General features: G+C 40.5%; 1 protein-coding gene across 1 annotated transcript in view; it reads left to right on the top strand.

The window, feature by feature from the left end:
- Nucleotides 1-2,196: 2,196 nt before the first annotated feature.
- The window catches only part of CLMN (calmin), a 163,120-nt gene continuing 145,994 nt past the window's right edge, over nucleotides 2,197-19,322 (top strand). Inside the window, 1 exon segment of the mRNA XM_043989292.1 lies at nucleotides 2,197-3,150. Within this exon segment, the coding sequence (XP_043845227.1) occupies nucleotides 3,069-3,150 (82 nt within the window). The 5' untranslated portion in view covers nucleotides 2,197-3,068.

Below are 19,322 nucleotides of genomic sequence, written 5' to 3' on the forward strand. Positions count from 1 at the left end.
AAATGACTCAACCCATCAGTCTAGGAGGATTAATATTTCCTGTCTGTCCCCATCAGTTCAAAGACATAAGGTTGGATGAGTGAATATGTAATATTATGCTCAATGAAAGTTAAACCAGAATAATGCCTTGGTTCTTGTTCTTGCTGAACTCATTCCATTCACTGGATTCATCATTTCTATCATGAAAAATGACCTATCCTTGAGTCAAAAGCCCATGTTTTATATTGATAAAGGGCTGTTTCCCTTGTGACTGCCTAATAATAGAGAGGAAGGCTGATTCTCTGATTTTCATTCTGTAAAAAAAAAATTACTTCATCACTATTATAATTCCATGGCTATTAACTAAAATAAAATGAAGTGTGAAAACACAAGATAGCTAGCAGAAGGAACTAAATAAAAGAGGCTTCTAACACTCAGGAATTCACTGAGGATCAGAATTAGGGAAACCCAGAGAAAGAACCCTGTTGTTCAGTATATAAAGCAAACATTACTTTGTGAATGGATGTGAAGTCATACCCAATTATTGTTTCTCAAGCATTTTAAGGCTTACAAATCCCTTTCCTTACAACATGCCTGTGAAATAGACAATTTAAGGATTTGTTTCCATATTTTACAGATGAAGAAACTGAAGCTCTGATAGAGTAAAAGGCTTGTCCTGGGTTACACAGCCTATTTGGCATGAGAGCCATCCCTTAAACCCATGTCTTTTGACTTGAAGTCTAATGCTCTTGCTAATATGAATGTGTGTCTTCCTCTACTAAATTCTTGATCTGTCACCCATACATTGAAGACCTTCTTATCACTGGGTACTAGGCCAGGGTGTAGGAATTGTTAAGTTTCAGCCCAACCCTTTTATTTACCCACTCTCTGGCCTCAGCCTATATGCCATGCCCCAGTTCCCTTCTTTATAAAATGGAGATTGTGAAACATGAGGGTGTTACTTGCTAGATGACTGATTCCTGTGCTATTGATTTTTCTTTACACCCCGCCCCCCTTTTTTTTTTTGAAGTATTTATTACTTCAATATTTTATGTGTTTGGGACAGAGTTTGGTCTAGAGCAAACTCCTAGATAGGAGTTGCCCCAGTACAAGACCATCCCCAACCCCCAACACATATAAACAATGGTTTGATGATCCAGTGGACATAGGACCGGCTAGGAGTGAGGGGTGAGGAGGGAGCCACCGTGGCACTCACTGCAGAATCTTGGGCAAGTCACTTAGTTATTGTGCCTATTTCCTCATCCATAAACCTGAGAAAATAGTTGCTTCACTTCCCTCACAGGTACAGATTGTGAAGAGATAGAGCATAGGATACTGAAACAAACTTTTAGAACTAGAAAGGACCTTAGGGCATTGACTTTCAGAGTGGAAGGCTTCTTAGAATTGCAGAACATAGAATGTGAGAGCTAGAAGGGACTTTGCAGATCATTCAGCCCAGACTCTTTCGTTTTATAGAGGGAAAAACTGCAGTCCCAAGAGGGAAATGAGTTGCCCAAGTTAATATAAGAACTGAGGCTATAAAGCTGTTCTGATTCTTCTCTTTTTTCGTATGAAAGCTCTTTACTAAGAAAAAAAAATAAGCTATACTAAATGTAGGTATCATCAATATGACACAGGAAATCCAGTTTGGATGTCAAATCTGACTTGGTAGGGAAAAGAGGAGTAATTTTTCATCCCTTCCAGTGACATTGTCCCAAATCACATTTCTGGAATAAATCCAGAACAGGACAGAGATGCCAACATAGAAGTGAATTTTGATATTCTTTTTTTTTTTTTTTTTGCAGGCAATGGGGGTTAAGTGACTTGCCCAGGGTCACACAGCTAGTAAGTGTTAAGTGTCTAAGGCCGGATTTGAACTCAGGTACTCCTGAATCCAGGGCCGGTGCTTTAACCACTGCGCCATTTAGCTGCCCCCGAATTTTGATATTCTAAGTTAAATAGTATAGGACAGCTATCCTCCACTCTCCCACTCCAGAGTAACCGTAACCCAGCCGCAGGTTTCAGTTGGGTGCCAAGGCTCCAAGGGAACTTCTCAGAACTGGACTCCGCCTCCACACTAATTCTTCCTCTTCTACCCTGCCTGCTTTAGTTTCCTAAACCCCTTGGCTCCGCCCCGCTCTTTCTGTCTCAATTCCAGGCCAATTTCCCGGGGCGTGGGCGGCTCCTCTACGGTGGGCTGCAGCCAATCTGGAATGCGGGGAGTAGAGCAAAAGCATAGAATGGTTAAGAATGACCCCGAATCTGGGGCCCCGGCACCGCTCCCTATACAAGGAGAGTCTCCAGGTCATCGGCAAATATTAACCAGGTGTGCCTGTCTCTCCCGATCGCCGCCGTAACTTGGTTTAAACCTGCTGTGCGTCACCCGGAGCAGAGCCTCGGCAACTCAGAGACATCACAATATAGGCGGCGGGGACCTCAGACTTCATCATCGCCAGTAAAGAAAGAAAATACAAACAAACAAACAAAAACACGAAAAAAAAAAAAAAAGAAACAGGGGAAGGAAAACACACACAAACAACTGCTCCATTCCAGGCTCGGATTGAGTTTTGCTTTACTCCCTCCTCCCTCTTCCCTCCTCCCTCCCCCTTCCCCGTTCCCTATCCCCTCTTCCCCTTTCCTTCTCTTTTCCTCACCCCCTCCCCCCTCCCCAGCGCTGGCCTAGAGCCTTCACGGGAATGAATGTGTGTGTATGAGTGAGACTTGCGAGCGTGAACGTGGGCGAGAGAGACGCGGGGGTAGCCGAGTGCCCTTCTCCTGGACTCCAGGCGGTAGACCTGGTAGCCCGAAGAGGCCGCTTCTCTTAACAGGCCTCCTTCCATCTCTTAGTATCCCACTTCTCCAGCTGTAGTGGAAGACCTGGCTGTGGTGCTCTCCAGCTGTGCTCCAGCGGGGGCTGCTGCAGAGCTCCTTTTTGGCCCCTCCTCCTAATTCTCCTCCCCTTAGTCTTCCCCACCCCCCACCTCCCCAGCTGTTCTCTGCCACTACTGCTGTTGCTACAGCTGATTTGCTCCTCAGCTCCTGGCTTCGGCTTTCCTCTCCCCCCTCATTCCCCCACCCCACCCCCCTTCATGGCCGGGCACGAGTGGGACTGGTTTCAACGGGAAGAGCTCATCGGGCAGATTAGCGACATCCGAGTTCAAAACCTTCAAGGTAACATAAATAAATAAATAAATCTTTCGTTAAGAATGGGTTAGATTGATGGCTCTTTAAAGGGTTCGAGAACTCTGATTCAACTCTACCCATTTCCTGTTCCCTTTGCTGTTTGGGTCAGGGTTTTGGAGATCACCCTAATCTCTCAGCCCCATAATTATACCCTTGCCTGATTTGGGGAAGGAAGCCTATGGGGGTTTGGGGACAGCTCAGGGATCTCCAGGAACTTGGTATCAGTGCAGGTGTGAGAAGAGAGGGCAAAGGTGTGCACTGGATTCACTCTTTGGGAAGTTAAGGTGTAAAGATTTGCACGCAAGCAGCAAAATGCAGGTGTCTTCCTTCTGGTCACAAAGTTTGGGGAAGTTTTATTTATTTGGTTAGGAAGGTCGTAGGTAGAATGAAGACACGGATTCATTAAACCAAGTGTTCTTACCATTGCCAGAGGTTCTGCCGCTGGTTTCAAGTACTTCACAGGATTCTTGAACCCACCAGGATTTTTTTTAAGGCTTGTGTATATAAACATAAATATATAGATATAATAGGAATTAAAAAAAAAAAACCATGGGCATTGGGAATGAATGAAAAAGCAGACGTGTGAGGGAGCAGGCAAAGTTACTGAAGTCATTACTGTGGTGTCAGGCAGAAGCACTTCCGCTTCCCCCCAAGACCACATTCCTGAAGGAATAATACCATATGGGCTTCTTTATTGGCGATCCTGCTGTGAGGGAGTAGCCAGAGCTCTCTGTACATCAAGGTTCTGGATTTAGGGAGAGAGACCCTCCCTGATCTTGATCCTAGCATAATAGCAGGTTGTAAAGAATTAAAAACAAAAACTGTCAAGAAACAATTCCAAACCAATCTGATTTAATTTTTGTGCTTCAGTTTCACCATTGGTAAACTGGGAAAAATACTAATCCCACTTAACTTCACAGGTAAATGTGAGGCTAAAATGAGCTAAAAGATAAAGACATGGAATATGAAACGCTTGGAAGGCCTTTTAGAATCAGAATTATCAGAGGGAGAAGGACCCTTAGAATCATAAACTATACAATATGAGGGTTGGAAGGGACCCTAGGTTGTAGAATGCTGGAATGTAGAACATAGACTGCTGGAGCTGGAAGAGATCTTAAAGAGTGTAACCCCCTCATTTTACCAGAGAGGAAAAAGAGAACCAAAAAGAAGCGGGGTATGTGACCCTGGGCAAGTCACTTGACCCCAAATGCCTCACTAAAAAAACAAAACAAAACAAACAAAAAAGAAGAAGTGGGGAGAGTGTGTGTGTGTGGGGGGGGGGAGTTTAGTTGCCGGTGAATTTTTCCAAAACCATCTTTTCTTCAACACTCCCTGTTCATGGAAATTAGTAATTGAAACAGAAACCTCAGTTTCTGAATGGGGTTGGGGGGGGGTGCACCCATGTGCCCTGTAATAAAATTACCTGGATGGGAGACTGGGCCAGAGAAATGCAGTTCTCTCAAGCAGGTGATTTGACTTTATTGCCAGAGGGCAGGCTTGTTTGTTTGCTGGGGAGGACCAGTGCAGTAAAGTTTAAACATTACACACTGTTAGAAGTTTTGTTTATTCATTCCACTAGTAGATTGAGTAAGGACTGTGTTCTCTTAGGTAACTTGGAGGGGAGAGGAAGAGGGTAGATTTACTCTTGGAAGGATGGAAACTGTGTTGGCTATTTTAGCCTAATCTTCTCCATCATGATATACATAAAAGGAAGATAGTTCTTAGGAGCTGGATCTGGAAGGGACCTTAGAGATAATCTAGGCCAACCAACTCATTTTATAGATGAGGAAGAATTGGCCTAGGGAGGTTAAATTATTTGCCCTTACTCTGGTAGCAGAGCAAGCATTGAAACTGAGGTCATATGACTCCAAATCTAGGGTTTTTCCTACTGGACTATTAGACTGCAAATACTAAAAGAATACTAAGATGAACACTTCCTTCAACCTGGGAAGGCATTGTCCCCCTGGAAAGAACACTGGAGTTAGAATCTAAAGAAACAACTGGGTTTGAATCCAATGTACTACTTGTGTAACTTTGGGCAATTCAGGCAAATAAGACATGTGAAGCACTTCAAAGCAGTATCTAAATGCTAGCTGCTTTTATGAATTCACTTAATCTCCATGAGTTGCAGTTTCTTCATTTGTAAAAATAAGGTAATTGAACTGGTGATACTCTAAGTCTCTACTAATTCTAAATCTATGATCATTATGCCTAAGGCAATACTAGCATTGCTCTAATGTAAGACATTAGTTAGAACTGGAGATGACCTTAAAATGTTGAAAGTTAAAAACAGACTATTAGAGATGAAATGGGCATGTAAGAACATCCAGGCCTTCCCCCCCACCCCCCACCCCCCACCCCCCACCCCCCACTCAGAGATGGACTTTCTCTCCTAATATTTTAAATATTTCAAATAGAAATAAAGGTATTCAGATTAAGTTGTCAATAGATGAATACCTGCTTGTGTTTCTTAATTAGTTGGTGCTAGGCACATAATGGTTGCTTGATAAGTCCTAAATTGATTACTTACATGCTTTGGTGTAATGACTTAGGCACTTTATGAATGCATTTCTTCTGTGTTCTCTTTGACTGGCAAGGGGATACTCATGTTGTTTCTGCCCAGAATTATTGTGAAAGGCCTAGGTAACTTGTAGTATAATTTTGGGTAAGTGATTCCTCTTGTCTGGACTTCAGTTTCTTCATCAGTAAAATGAAGGTGTTGTACTGGATGGTCCCTAACATCCCTTCCAATTTTTAGGCTTATTAAGTCTGAGAGCAGAAGATCCCAACCTGCTCCTAACTTCCTAATTGGCCTTTCTCTCCTTCAATCATTTATTAAACGTGAGCTGAATTCCACCAATCAGTGGATGTACTGTTTGCCAAGTCCAGTAGTTTCTTCGAGCTCTGCTGGTACTTAACAACCCATGACAAAACTGGTTAGTTTCCCAACCCATAACAAGTTTGGCAGGGCACCCGTCAAAGGCACCAGCTCTTAGAGTCTAGTTCTTAAGCAGTCAGTGTGGGAGGGAGTTAAGGAAATTGCAATACCAGTCCAAATAACTCTTGTATGAAAGTTCACAGTTTACTTATTACATTGCCTAGGTAGTAAGTATCATTTAACCTGATGATTCAAAGCTTTCTTCACCCACTTAAGGATTTTTGTTTGTTTGTTTTTGGTGAGGCAGTTGGGGTTAAGTGACTTGCCCAGGGTCACACAGCTAGTGTTAAGTGTCTGAGGCTGGATTTGAACTCAGGTCCTCCTGACTCCAGGGCTGGTGCTCTATCCACTGCTCCAACTTAAGATTTTTAAAAAATTTGTAATAATACAAGATGATGAGTATGAGTACTCTGTGTGATCTGAAACAGCCAATGTTGATATGAACAAGCTTGCTTTTTGTCATAAGGTAGTATCTGCATCTATGTATTGGGGCTGGGATTTGTGTGGCCCACTTCAGAGTATTTTGCATGTATATGAGGTCAGATGCTCAAGGGGAAGTCACAGTGTAATTTATGACCTTGATTGGAATTAACTTGAATCCACTCTTTGCTTGTTGTTGTCCTCAGACCAGTACTGGTACAGTACATATTGGCAAGGGACATCAAAAAGAGATTGCAACGTACAGATCGGTTCTGGAGAAAATATGTGTATGTGTGTGTGGAGCAGGGGGTGGAGTTGAGGGTTGGTAGGGAATAGATGGGAGAAAGGGGTATAATCCAACTTGTAACATTTAATAAATGGAAGGATAATGATTGTCATTTGATGTTGACTTTAGCAGTTTATACATAACTAGTATTTAGTTGGCATTGTCTGAGGAACACACCCATCCCTTTGGCAGATAATGTCCCCGCTGGGTTTTTTATAATGCTGTTTAAGGAAGCTGAGGGGACCCATATTGCTGACCTTTTGATAAGATGATAATATAAAATCACAGAAATGTTGGCAGGCCTCTAACTTCCTCAGAGCCATGAAGAGTTGAAAAGAATTAACTGTCTGTTGGTTTGACTATGCTGGTTCAATTCTTGGCTGGGTTGTTTTAACTATAAAAGAGCTTGGGGCCTTTGTAGTAGAAAGAGTAGGGCAATGCTACTTACTGCCTAAGTGACCTTGGTTGGAACATTTAACTTCTCTAGTTCTCAGTTTCTTCAACTTGGAAGCATCTAGCTGGCATAGTGGATACAGTGCAAGGTCTAGAGTCAGAAAGATCTGAATTCTAATCCAGCTGAAAACACTTCCTTGGTCACTTGACCTTAATCTGCCTCACTTTCCTCAGTTGTAAAATGGGCATAATATTTGTAAAGGAGATAATATTTGTAAAGCACTTGCCACAGTGCCTAGCACTTAGTAAATGCATTATAAATGTTCTCTCCCTTTCCTCTTTCCTTACTTCTTCCCTTACTCCTTCCCTTACCCTATGTCCTTCCCCTCCCCTTTCCCTTTTCCTTTCTCCTCTATCTTCTTCCCCTCTTCTTCCCTATCCCAGTTCCTTACTTCTTTTCCTTCCTTACCTCTTCCCTTTATCTTTTCTCTCCCTCCCCTTCCCTCTATTGATACCATTATTATTATTTTTTCCTGCTCTATTACCACGACCTCTTCAATGCTCCGCCAACCTCCACCTTGTAATTAATATAGAAAGTAAGGCAAAACACATCCACATATTAGCCCTGTCTGAAAACATATGCCTTATTGTTCAACTCTAGTTCATTACCCCTCTTTAAGAGATGGGAAAAATGTTTATCTTCTGTCCTCTAGAATTGTTGTTGGGCACTGCATTAAGCAGAGGCTTCTTAAGGGTTTCAGAGATGTTTATCTGTATGTTATAGGGAAAATAGGGTAGGGGGTTTGGGATAGGGGTTAGGGGTTTGGGGTCCTTAGGAATTCCTCTTTAAAGAATTACACCCTCTTGCACACAAATCCAGTAGAATAAGATAATAGTTTATTTAGGGGCTGGGGAAGGGAAACCAAGAGAGAAATTCTTGGACTTCTTCTCATGGGGAGAAAGCATGGCACAGAGCATGGCTCTGAGATACCAATCTCCACCAGCAGGAGAAAGGCAGATACTTTTATAGAGGACTGATGGGGGTGATCATCTGACTGTGGAAAGTTCCCTTATTGAGGGAGGATCATCCCTCACTGGTGGTGGCCGGGGGAATTGGGTGAGGGGTGGCTGAGGATCTCTCAAGCCCTCTCCTCCTCCTGCCACAAAGACAGCAGTCATACCTAATCTTATTTCCCCAGGGGTGGGGGAGACTGGAATGAAGGGTGGTGGTCCAGGAGCTAGCTCAGTCCCAATCCAGGTTCCACTTATCTCTTTAGGTGTGTCTGTCCTTTGGTTTAGTTTCTCAAGGAGAAGGTTCTTTGATGTACCCCAGGCAACTTCTGGGGTGCTAGGCCCACAACATGTATAGTGTAGTGGTCTTTGTATAAAGTGTTCTGGTTCTGTTCACTTCTCACTGCATCAGCTCATGCAAGTTGTGGCCTTCGCTTCTGGCTGGTGTAATGGAGCCTTGTAAAATCACTCTGATTAGGAAATCTTGGAAAATTCAAGGAGGTCTTTATGAATGTGCTTTTCTAGGAGTGGGGGAAGGGTATAGCAGAAAATAAATAAAGTCATTGTCTTCTGAATGATTACATTATTAAAAAATTGAAGTGTTGGTTCTCATGGAAACAGCATGATTTACCCTGTGTAAATGTTTCCACACAGGGGTAGCTTCTGTGAAATGGAGATAAATACAAAAATGTGATTTAAAAAATTCCTTGGAATATTTTTTTTCCTAAATGAGCTCATTCTACCTTTTTAAAATTTTCTATCAGAGAAAAGATAGAAAACAGAAAGTTTGCTGATGAATACTCCTGGAAAAAAAATAATTTGAGAAGTAAGGCTCTGGGAGCAGCTAAGTGGTGCAGTGGATATAGCACCGGCCCTGGATTCAGGAGGACCTGAGTTCAAATCCAGCCTCAGACACTTAACACTTACTAGCTGTGTGACCCTGGGCAAGTCACTTAACCCCAATTGCCTCACCAAAAAAAAAAAAAGAGAAGTAAGGCTCTTTGGTATCTCAGTCAACAACTGTTTGAGCCTCCAGACTCTCTCTTCATTCATCGATCTTAGTCTAGCAGTAAAGCTACCAGTGCAGATCGCTACATGGCATAATATTATGTAATCATGTCATAAGATGATTACAAAGGAGTAGGAGGCACATTGTATAGAGTGCTGGGCCTGGAGTCAGAAAGACCTAAAATCTAGCCTTAGAAACTTTCTAACTATGTGACCCTGGGCAAGTCACTTAACCTCTCTGCCTCAGTTTCTCCAAATGTGGGAAATAACAGTACCTGCCAACCCTCAGGGTTGTTGTGAGGATCAGATGAGATAATATTTGTAAAGAGGTGTTAGAAATGCAGCTAACCACTCTTCGTGTTGCACAGCTCTAGTGTTGCACAGCTCTAGTGTTGGCTGCTGGATTATCAACAGCTCAAGTGTTGACAGCCCTAGTGTTGCTAGCAGGTCGCTGTTCAAAAATCCCAAGCAGGCAGCATTTGGTGAGTGAAGGCTTTATTCATCTTCCTGAAGATGGGCACTCTTCTGAATGTGCTGGAGAGTACACTGAAGTGAGGTCACTCACATCTATTTATACCCCTCAAGAGGTCCCCTCTGACCAATCACATTAAGGCATTTTGATACCCTTCATTTACATTTCAGTTATTACTGTTATTACAGTTGCTATTTATACAGAATAACAGTAACAGCCTAAGAACTCAACAGGTGATACCAGTTAACCAGTCAGATTTTACAAACTACAATACTGGGCCATAACCTATTCTGGGCAAGAGTGTCGGCCCCCCTCAGAACAATACTGTGTTAACATATATGACTCTTCAAGAAAGAAAACCTGTCTTGGGGTTTGATCAATCAGATTGAGGCCTTAGGCCCCAAACCTATGCTGGAGTAAGAATGTCCCCATTCCCTACTAAACAGTGCTCGTGTAAACATAACTTTTCAAAACAAAACTCAAGTCAGGGCTTGAGTTCTGATTCACATGGGGATCACCTCAGGGGCCTGAAGGTGAACTCCCAGCCCAGCCCTACTCCCACAAAACCCAGGCCCTTCTTCAGGCCCTTATCGGGCCTAAGGCCCAGGAGCCTCAGCTCGAAGCCACCTGTGCTGAGCGGCCCCCTGCTGGGAGGTTTTGGGCCACAAAGCTTTGGGGCCTAAAACCGGACTCACTCTTTTTCTTTAGGGCTCTGAGAAGAGTCCAAATATAGTCTTTTCTCTCAGAGCTTACTTAGCACAAGGCCTAGCACATAGTAGGTGCTATGTGAATGCTTATCTCCACCCCCACATCTCTATGTCTTGTCTCAGGGAAGAGACATTACTAATAGGATCAAGAAAGGCTTCCTAGGGGGACGGCTAGGTGGCGCAGTGGATAAGCACCGGCCCCGGATTCAGGAGTACCTGAGTTCAAATCCGGCCTCAGACACTTGACAATTACTAGCTGTGTGACCCTGGGCAAGTCACATAACCCCCATTGCCCTGCCCCCCCCCCCAAAAAAGAAGAAAGGCTTCCTAAAGAAGGTGTTTTAAGATTAAGAAATTACCTTCTTCCTAATGGTGCTGCAGTTACAATACTATTCCAAGTTTTATCCTCAATATGCAGATGAGGAACAAAGGCTAGAGAAGAGAAAGGACTTAATCAATTCAAGAATATTGAATAGATTGCTGGGTCATTTAATTCAACCCCTTCATCATATCATCAGATGAGATGATATTTATAAAGTAGTTAGCACAGTACTGGGCACATAATAGGTTCTATATAAATACCTCTTCCCTTCCCTCCTCTCCCCCTTTCCTTTCTTTCCCCACCTTTCAATTTTAGAAACGTGGGATCTTTACTTAATAAGGCTATTTACTTTCACTTTTGCCCTGGTTGAGGACTAAAATATTTTTGTTTTGGGAAGAATTCTAAGCCTCTTTGGTAAATTAAATGCCATCAAAGACTTGAGATATTTTCAAAAGCTTGGGGTTGATCTTAGGGCCAAACAGGGGGAAAATGATCCATAAGAATGGAAGTACCTCTAAAGGGTCTGATGATTGGATAAGCCATTCCTATTCTCCTCTATGTATTTTTTTTCTATTTTTTAAAATCTTCCTTTTTATTATTATACGCAGAAAAAGACAACTGTATATGAAATTGTACATCTCAACTATGTGCAGCATGTGGGGTATATTTATTTTGTGTATATTTCAAATGTAACATCACAGAATCACAGAATTGGAGAGTTGAAAGGGATCTTGGCGGGGGGGGGGGGGGGCAGCTAGGTGGCACAGTAGATAAAACACCAGCCCTGGATTCAGGAACACCTGAGTTCAAATCTGACCTCAGACACTTGCACTTAACCCCCATTGCCCACCCACTCAAAAAAAAAAAAAGAAAGGGATCTCGGGTGTCCATCTAGCCCAACCCATAGACAAAAAGGAACACTTGCTGTTGTAAACCCAGTAAGTGATCATCCAGCCTGTGGCTGGAGACCCTCAGGGAGAAATAACGCACCCCCTCTCATGGCAAGGCCATTCCACTTCTAGACTGCTAATTCTATTTATTAGGAAAGTTTTCTCTTTTTGTTTGTTTTTTTTTTTTGGTTTTTTTGTGAGGCAACTGGAATTAAATGACTTGCCCAGGGTCACACAGCTAGTAAGTGTCAAGTGTCTGAGGCCAGGTTTGAACTCAGGTCCTCCTGGCTACAGGGCCAGTGCTCTATCCACTGTGCCACCTAGCTGTTCCAGGAAAGTTTTCTTGAGTTAGAACCTAAACTGGCCTTTTTGCAACTTCCTTCCATTGCTCCTGACTTTGCCTTCTGGGTCAGAACAGAACAAGCTATCATGTTTTCCTCGACTCTAATGCTCTCCAGGCTATGCATGTGCAGTTCCTTCAAACAGTTATTAAAGGACACAGACTTGAGGTCCTTACTGGTCACCTTCATCTGGAGTTTCTTATCAGTATCTTATCAGTGTTGTTCTTTATACTGTGAGGCTCAGAGCTGAACACAGTACTACAGGTATAGTCTGACAAGGATAAAGGACAGCAAGAATATCACCTCCCTGTTCCTGGAAGTTTTTGTTGTTCAGTTCTTTTCAGTTGTGTCTGACTCTTTGTGATGTCATTTGAGGTTTTCTTGGCAGATACTGGAGTGGTTTGTCAATTTCTCTCCAGCTCATTTTGCAGTTGAGAAAATTGAGGCAAAAAGGGTTAAGTGACTTGCTCAGAGTCACACAGCTAGTAAGTGTCTGAGACTGGATTTGCACTGAGGTCTTCTTGACTCCAAGTCTGTTTGCTCTATCCAATGCACCACCTACCTGCCAATTTCTGGAAGCTCCATTTGTCTTAATGCCACCTAAAGTCTAATTAGCATTTTTCTTATGGCTATCACATCACACTGCAACTCCCATTAATTAGCTTATACTTCATTAAAACTACACAGCTCTTACAGAATGACATCTATCTGTGCCTCCCCCATTTTTTTGTTTTTGTTTTTTTGGTGAGGCAATTGGGGTTAAGTTACTTGCCCGGGGTCACACAGCTAGTAAGTGTAAAGGGTCTGAGGTTGGATTTGAACTTAGGTCCTCCTGAATCCAGGGCTGGTGCTCTATTCACTGTACCACATAGCTGCTCCAACCTCCCCCATTTTTTGTACCTAAATTCAAGATGATCCCTATTGAAATCCAGCCCAATTTTCTAGCCTATTAATATCTTTTGGCATTTTGACTGTCATCCATTGTCTTAGTTATTCCTCTGAACTTTGTGTCATCTGCTAATGTGATGATCATATATCATTTATGCCTTTATCCAGATTGGTAAAAATGTCAAATCATGCAAGGACAAATGCAGATCCATAGGCTTAGCAGTAGGACTGATCCTAGGGCTGCATTAGGTCAGATTCAATGATGGGGTGAAAATGGAGGTACACATAGGTCATTGCATGGATAATAGAAGGTTTCTTTAAACCTAACATGACAAAAATATTCAATAAGGATAAAGCAACAGGCAAGGCAGTAAACATTTATTAAGTGTTTTTCTCTGTGCCAGAAATTGTACTATATGTGGGAAATACAAAGAAAGATAGTGTCTGCCTTGAAGGAGCTTATACTCTAATGGGGGAAGACAACACACAAAAGGAGGCTGAAAAGTGGAAGGGGATAAGGGGTGGGTGTAAACTAGAGAATCAGAAGCAGAGTCTGTTCCCCTTGCCAAAATAGTTCCCTTGGGGGAACTCACCATGGAGAGAAGAGGATTGACATGGTGGAAGAACGTTCCAGGTAAGAAGGCCTGAGGCATTGAGAGAAGTTCCAGGGTAAGATGGCATCTGAGGCATAATGTCAAAATCCAGAGAGTTGAAAGCAGAGTTGAGAAGGCAATGATGGAAGGCTGGCCTGGGCCCTCCCCAAATGGAGATCCCTGGAGGAACTCACTAATTGGAGAATGGCTTGATAGAATAGAGGGATGTTCCAGGGTGAGAAAGTCCTTGGTACTTAGCTTTAGGAGCCATGTCCTCCTTCATCTCCATGTGCAAACATGTTTGGTCTTCAGGATAGGATATAGTGACTCACATGGTCTCAGGATATCCATCAAATTTGAAAGGCATCGCATGTGGGTGGGCACATTTGTGGCCTTAGGTGATCAGGAAGTCACATCAGTACAGTCAGAGGCTACCAGGAAGCTGCATCAAGGGTGGCACAGCTTGAGCCTTGCTCTGTTCCCAGGCCAATAAGTTCTGACTTTGTCATCTTTTGAGGAAATCTAGCCTAACTCATGCTGTTGGATTTGGGGGAGGAAAGGAACCTTGGCTGATATTGGTACTATCACACTTCGATTACTTCACTGGTGACCTCCTGCTCTTGGAGTCTGGCCAGCCAACTGGACTGAAATTAATTTTATTGTATGGTCTAATCCAGATCTCTCTGTTTTCTCCACAAGAAAAGTATCCATGTTTTCTTAAAGCTTTATTAAAATTTAAATAAACTATATCTCTAGCATTACTCTTATCTACTAGTTTAGTAATCCTGTCAACAAAGGAAATGAGGTTAGTCTGGCATGACCTGTCCCTGATGGAGCTACTCTGGCCCTTTGTAATCTCTTTTTAGGTGTTCCCCAGTCATCTCTTTAATGATCTGTGCTAGAATTTGTCTAGAGATTGGAGTAAATCTCACAGCCTATAGTTTGCAGACTCTTCTTTTCCTTTTTTCTTTTTAAAAAATGGGACACTTGCCCTTTTCTGATCTTGTGAGACCTCTACCACTTTCCATTATCTTTCAGATAATATTGAGAGACTAAATAGTCACTCCTGGCAGTTCTTTCAGGATCTGAAGATGTAATTCATCTGTCCTTAATGACTTAATTTTATCCATAGAAACTAAGTGCTCTTTTACTATCTCCTTCTCTTGGGTACCAATTCTCTCTTATTTATTTTTGTTCTGTTGTTTCCAGTGTAAAGGTCATTCTCCTGTACAGAGAACATCGAAAGAAAATGAGTTGAGCCTTTTCTCTGCTGTCAGTTATCATCATCCCATCTTCTCCCAAGCAAAGCATTTATTCCTTCTTTGATCCTCCTTTATCTCCAAGTACTGTTGAAAAAGACTTTTTGTTGTCCTTATCTTCCCTCACCACCAGTCTCAGTTCATTCTGAGCTTTAGCATTGTAGATACTTAAAAAAACCCCAGTTCTATGCCAATACTTTATATTTATCTTCTGTTATTCACCTTAATATAGTCTTCCATGCACATTGGTCCAAATATGAATGCATAATCAAAGTGAAGAAATAGACTGGAAAAATGAGAAAAACAACAAAAAAAGAACTTGACCATATATACCTACTACAGTGACAAGGAAGACAAAGGCATAAACTTAGGAGACATCAATGTGAAAACTCAAAGAAAAATGCTCATTGGACCTGTGGCCAGCAAGAATTCCTGGAATAGTTAAAGAAAGAGATAAGGGTGGTAGAAGAAAAATTGGGAAAAGAAATGAGAATAATGCTAGAAAATTTTGAAAAGAGAATTAACAGCTTGGTAAAATAGGCACAAAAAGTACTGAAGAAAATAACACCTTAAAAACCAGAATTGACCTAATTTTTAAAAAGGCATAAAAATTCACTGAAGAAAAGAATTCCTTAAAAAGCAAATTTGACCAAATGGAAAAAGAGGTACAAAAACTTGTTGAAGAAAATAATTTCTTAAAAATTAGAATTGGGCAAACGGAAACAAATGTCTCCATGAGACATTAAGACAATGAAAGTCAAAAGAAGGGAAAAAAAAGAAGAAAATGTGAACCATCTCATTAGAAAAACAACTGACCTAGAACATAGATCAAGGAGAGATAATTTAAAATTATCTGACTACCTGAAAGCCATGATTTTTTTAAAAAGAGCTTAGACATCATATTTATTTATTTTTCTTTTGAATTCTTTTTTTTTAAATGTATAAGGTATTTTATTTTTTCCGTTACATGTAAAGATAGTTCTCAACTTTTGTTTATACAAGCTTTACAATTTCAGATTTTTCTCCCTCCCTCCCCTCCCTCCCCCCTCCCCTAGACAGCAGGTAATCTGATATAGGTTATGTCTATATATCTCTATACATATAGATATAGATATAGATATATACACACATATATATATATATACACATAATAACATTAATCCTATTTCTGCATTAATCCTGTTACAAGAGAAAAAATCAGAGCAGTGATGCAAAACCTCAAAATAGAAAAAAAAAAAAACAACAGCACCCAAAACAAAAGAAATAATATGGTTCAATCAGCATCTATACTCCACAGTTCTTTTTTTCTTTTTTTTCTTGGATTTGGAGATCCTCTTCTATCATGATTTCCCTGGAACTTTTCTGTACCATTGCATTGGTGAGAAGAATGTAGTCCATCACAGTAGGTCAACACTCAATGTTGATGATACTGTGTACAATGTTCTTCTGGTTCTGCTCATCTCACTCATCATCAGCTCACTAAGACCCTCCAGGTTTCTCTGAACTCTTCCTGCTCATCATTTCTTACAGCACAATAGTATTCCATTGTATTCATATACCACAACTTGTCCAGCCATTCCCCAATTGATGGGCACCCCCTCAACTTCCAATTCCTTGCTACCACGTAAAGAGCAGCTATATAGACATCATATTTCAAGAAATTCTAAAGGCAAACTGTCAGGGAGAGAAAGAATCTACAACTAAAAATTTTTTTTAAAAGTGTTAAAAATCCATACATCAATCTCTGCTTTTTGTTGTTGGGGTTTTTCTACTAGTTGCTTTTCTATTTTTTTAAAAAGTTGAACACCCACTTCCTTGATTTGTTCTTTCTCTTTTGTTAATGACAGTGTTTAAAGAGATAATTTTTCCTCAAACGATTGTTTTGGCTACATCCCAGAAGTTTTGGTGTGTTGTCTCAAGTGTTTTTGTTTTCCTCAAATGAAATTATTGTTTATATAACATGTTTTTGACACAGCTTTTTTAGAATTAAATTCTCTGGTCTTCATTTAAGTTTAAATATTTTCTTCAAAAGTCCTTTATTAAGGGGCAGCTAGGTGGCCCAGTGGATAGCCCTGAAGTCAGGAGGAAGAGTTCAAATGCGACCTCAGACACTTGACACTTATTAGCTGTGTGACCCTGGGCAAGTCACTTAACCCCAATTGCCTCACCCCCCCCCCAAAAAAAGTCCTTTATTGATTATAATTTTTATTGCACTGTACTTAACAAAGGATGTTTAACATTTCTCCTTTACTGTATTTGTTTGAGTTTCTGTGTATAACACATGGTCAACAGGGTGTCACGAATAGCTGAAAAATATGTATATTTGATTCTATTTTCATTCAGCAATTGAGAGAGATTATCATATCTAACTTTTTATAAAACTTATTATTTCCCTTTATTATCTATTTCTCCCTCTAATTCAATGAACTTTTCCTTCTTGTACTTACATGCTATGACATTTGGTGCATATATGTTATGTTGATATTATTTCTTTATCTTTAGTGCCTTTAAGCAGCCAGAATGAGAGAACAACAGTACCAGGAAATTACAGTGTGATGATGTCTCTAGTTCCTTAATACTTATATTCTTTCTAGCCATATGCAGTATTTTTTTTCTTTGACTTGGAAGCTATGGATTTTGTCTATGACATTCCTAGGTGTTTTTAACTTGAAGTTTCTTTTGACAGATGATCAGTGGATTCTTTGCACTTTAGTTCTAATAGAACTGGGCAATTTTTTTATCTTAAAATATGATATCCAAGTATTTAGGTGGTTGTGGTTTTCAGGGAGTTTGATTTTGCAGTTATCTTTCTTTGATCTGTTTCTCAAGTCAGTTGATTTTGATATTAGAGACCTTAGATATTCTCCTACTTTTTCAGTGTTTGGACTTTGTTCTAATATTTCATTTTGTCTTAGTAATTCACTGAGTTATGTTCAGTCCATTCTCTTTTTCATGTAGTTCACTACTTGGATAAAGTTTTCCCTCTTCTTTCTAAGCTATTCATTCTCTTTTCATTTTTTTCTCCCGAACTTTAATTTCACATATAATTTCACTGTTATATCCCTTGGTTCTCTTCTGACAAGTCACAGCCAGTATCTGGTTTTATATTCCTGATCATTAAAGCCCACACTGGCTTGTGATACTACTCTCCTCTCTTTTCAGGTTGGTGGCTAGCTTCAGGTTCCTTTATAGTTTTTTGAAATGACTTCTTTCCCCACCACTTTTGGCTTCCATCCCATTTAGCTATGCATACTGGCTTCACTGGTATGGTTTTTCTCCCTGCTTCTGCTGGCTTTTGCTGTTACTTGACAGAACGCAGGCTTCTCTGGTCCCTCGACATGCCTGTGCTGGCTTTTTGTTGTCTTCTTTGTGTATTTTTGGATTGGATAAAGGAGTTTATTTCTGTTTCTTTTCTTTGTGTAACTACTGATTTGAACAACAAATTTATAATAATTAATGAAATATATAGTATATTATCCAAAGCATTTTACATACATTATTTTATCTCATCCTTAGTATAAGTCTATGAAGTAGGCAGTTAACAAAAAATAACTACTTTGACAATCCCTAAACAATGTCTCATAGAAAGAACTTTTAGTTTGGGCTATCCAACCAAAAGAGAAAATTCGTTGTCCTTGTTCCTGTTGTGGCTTTCTTTGATACAGTCATTCAAAGTCCTCAGTAGGTTGAAAATTAAAGATTCTGCATCCCAGGGGCCAGGATCACATCAGTATTTAACCCTAAGCAGGGTCCACTCTAGTCCACATGAATAATACCTCCTTCTAGCCAGGAATGAATGAGGTTCTTCTCACCTGGCTGTACCCTATCAAGGCAAATCCCCTCTGGTATATTCAAACCATACCATCTGAATTAAAGAGGAAGACATAACACATTGGGTTGCTGTTTGTCAGATTAGGGATTGGCACCTGCCAGAAGTGTCACAGGTCAGTAAAGCTATGGACGTTGAAATTGTAGAACTGTCATGTGGAAGAACAAGAAACATTGAAAGGCAAGAAATATATCCATTACACATATGAAGTCATGCAAAACATATTTACATATTAGCCAGGTTTCAGGGGAAAAAAGAGAAAAAATATGTTTCAATCTGCATTTTATGTCTAGCAGTTCTCTCTTTGGAGGTGGAGAGCACTTTACATCATGAGTCCTTTGGAATTGTGGTATGAATCATTGTATTGATAATAGTTAATGAGTCTTTCTCAGTTGATTGTTTTTACAATATTGCTGTTACTTAATTGTTCTGGTTCTGCTCACTTCACTTTGCATCAATTCATTTAAGTCTTCCCAGGGTTTTTAAAAAAAAATTATCTCCTTCATGATTTCTTACAACACAATAGTATTCTATCGCATTTATAAACAATAACTTTTTCAGTCATTCCTCAATTGATGGACATCCTCAAATAAGCTGGTGGTATCATAAAAAGGGAAAGTGAAAAAGGAAGAATATTTAATATAAATGTCACAATTTACCACAGAATTTTTAATCAATATGGTGCAAATGGCCAAAACAGAGAACTAAAGGACCCAGAAACTCCCTGTTGTGTTTTTTTAGTCATATTGAGCTCTTTGTGAACCCATTTTGGGGTTTTCTTGGGAAAGATCCTAGAATGGTTT

Source organism: Dromiciops gliroides, chromosome 2 (assembly GCF_019393635.1).
Source record: "Dromiciops gliroides isolate mDroGli1 chromosome 2, mDroGli1.pri, whole genome shotgun sequence".
In the NCBI taxonomy this organism is placed as follows: domain Eukaryota; kingdom Metazoa; phylum Chordata; class Mammalia; order Microbiotheria; family Microbiotheriidae; genus Dromiciops; species Dromiciops gliroides.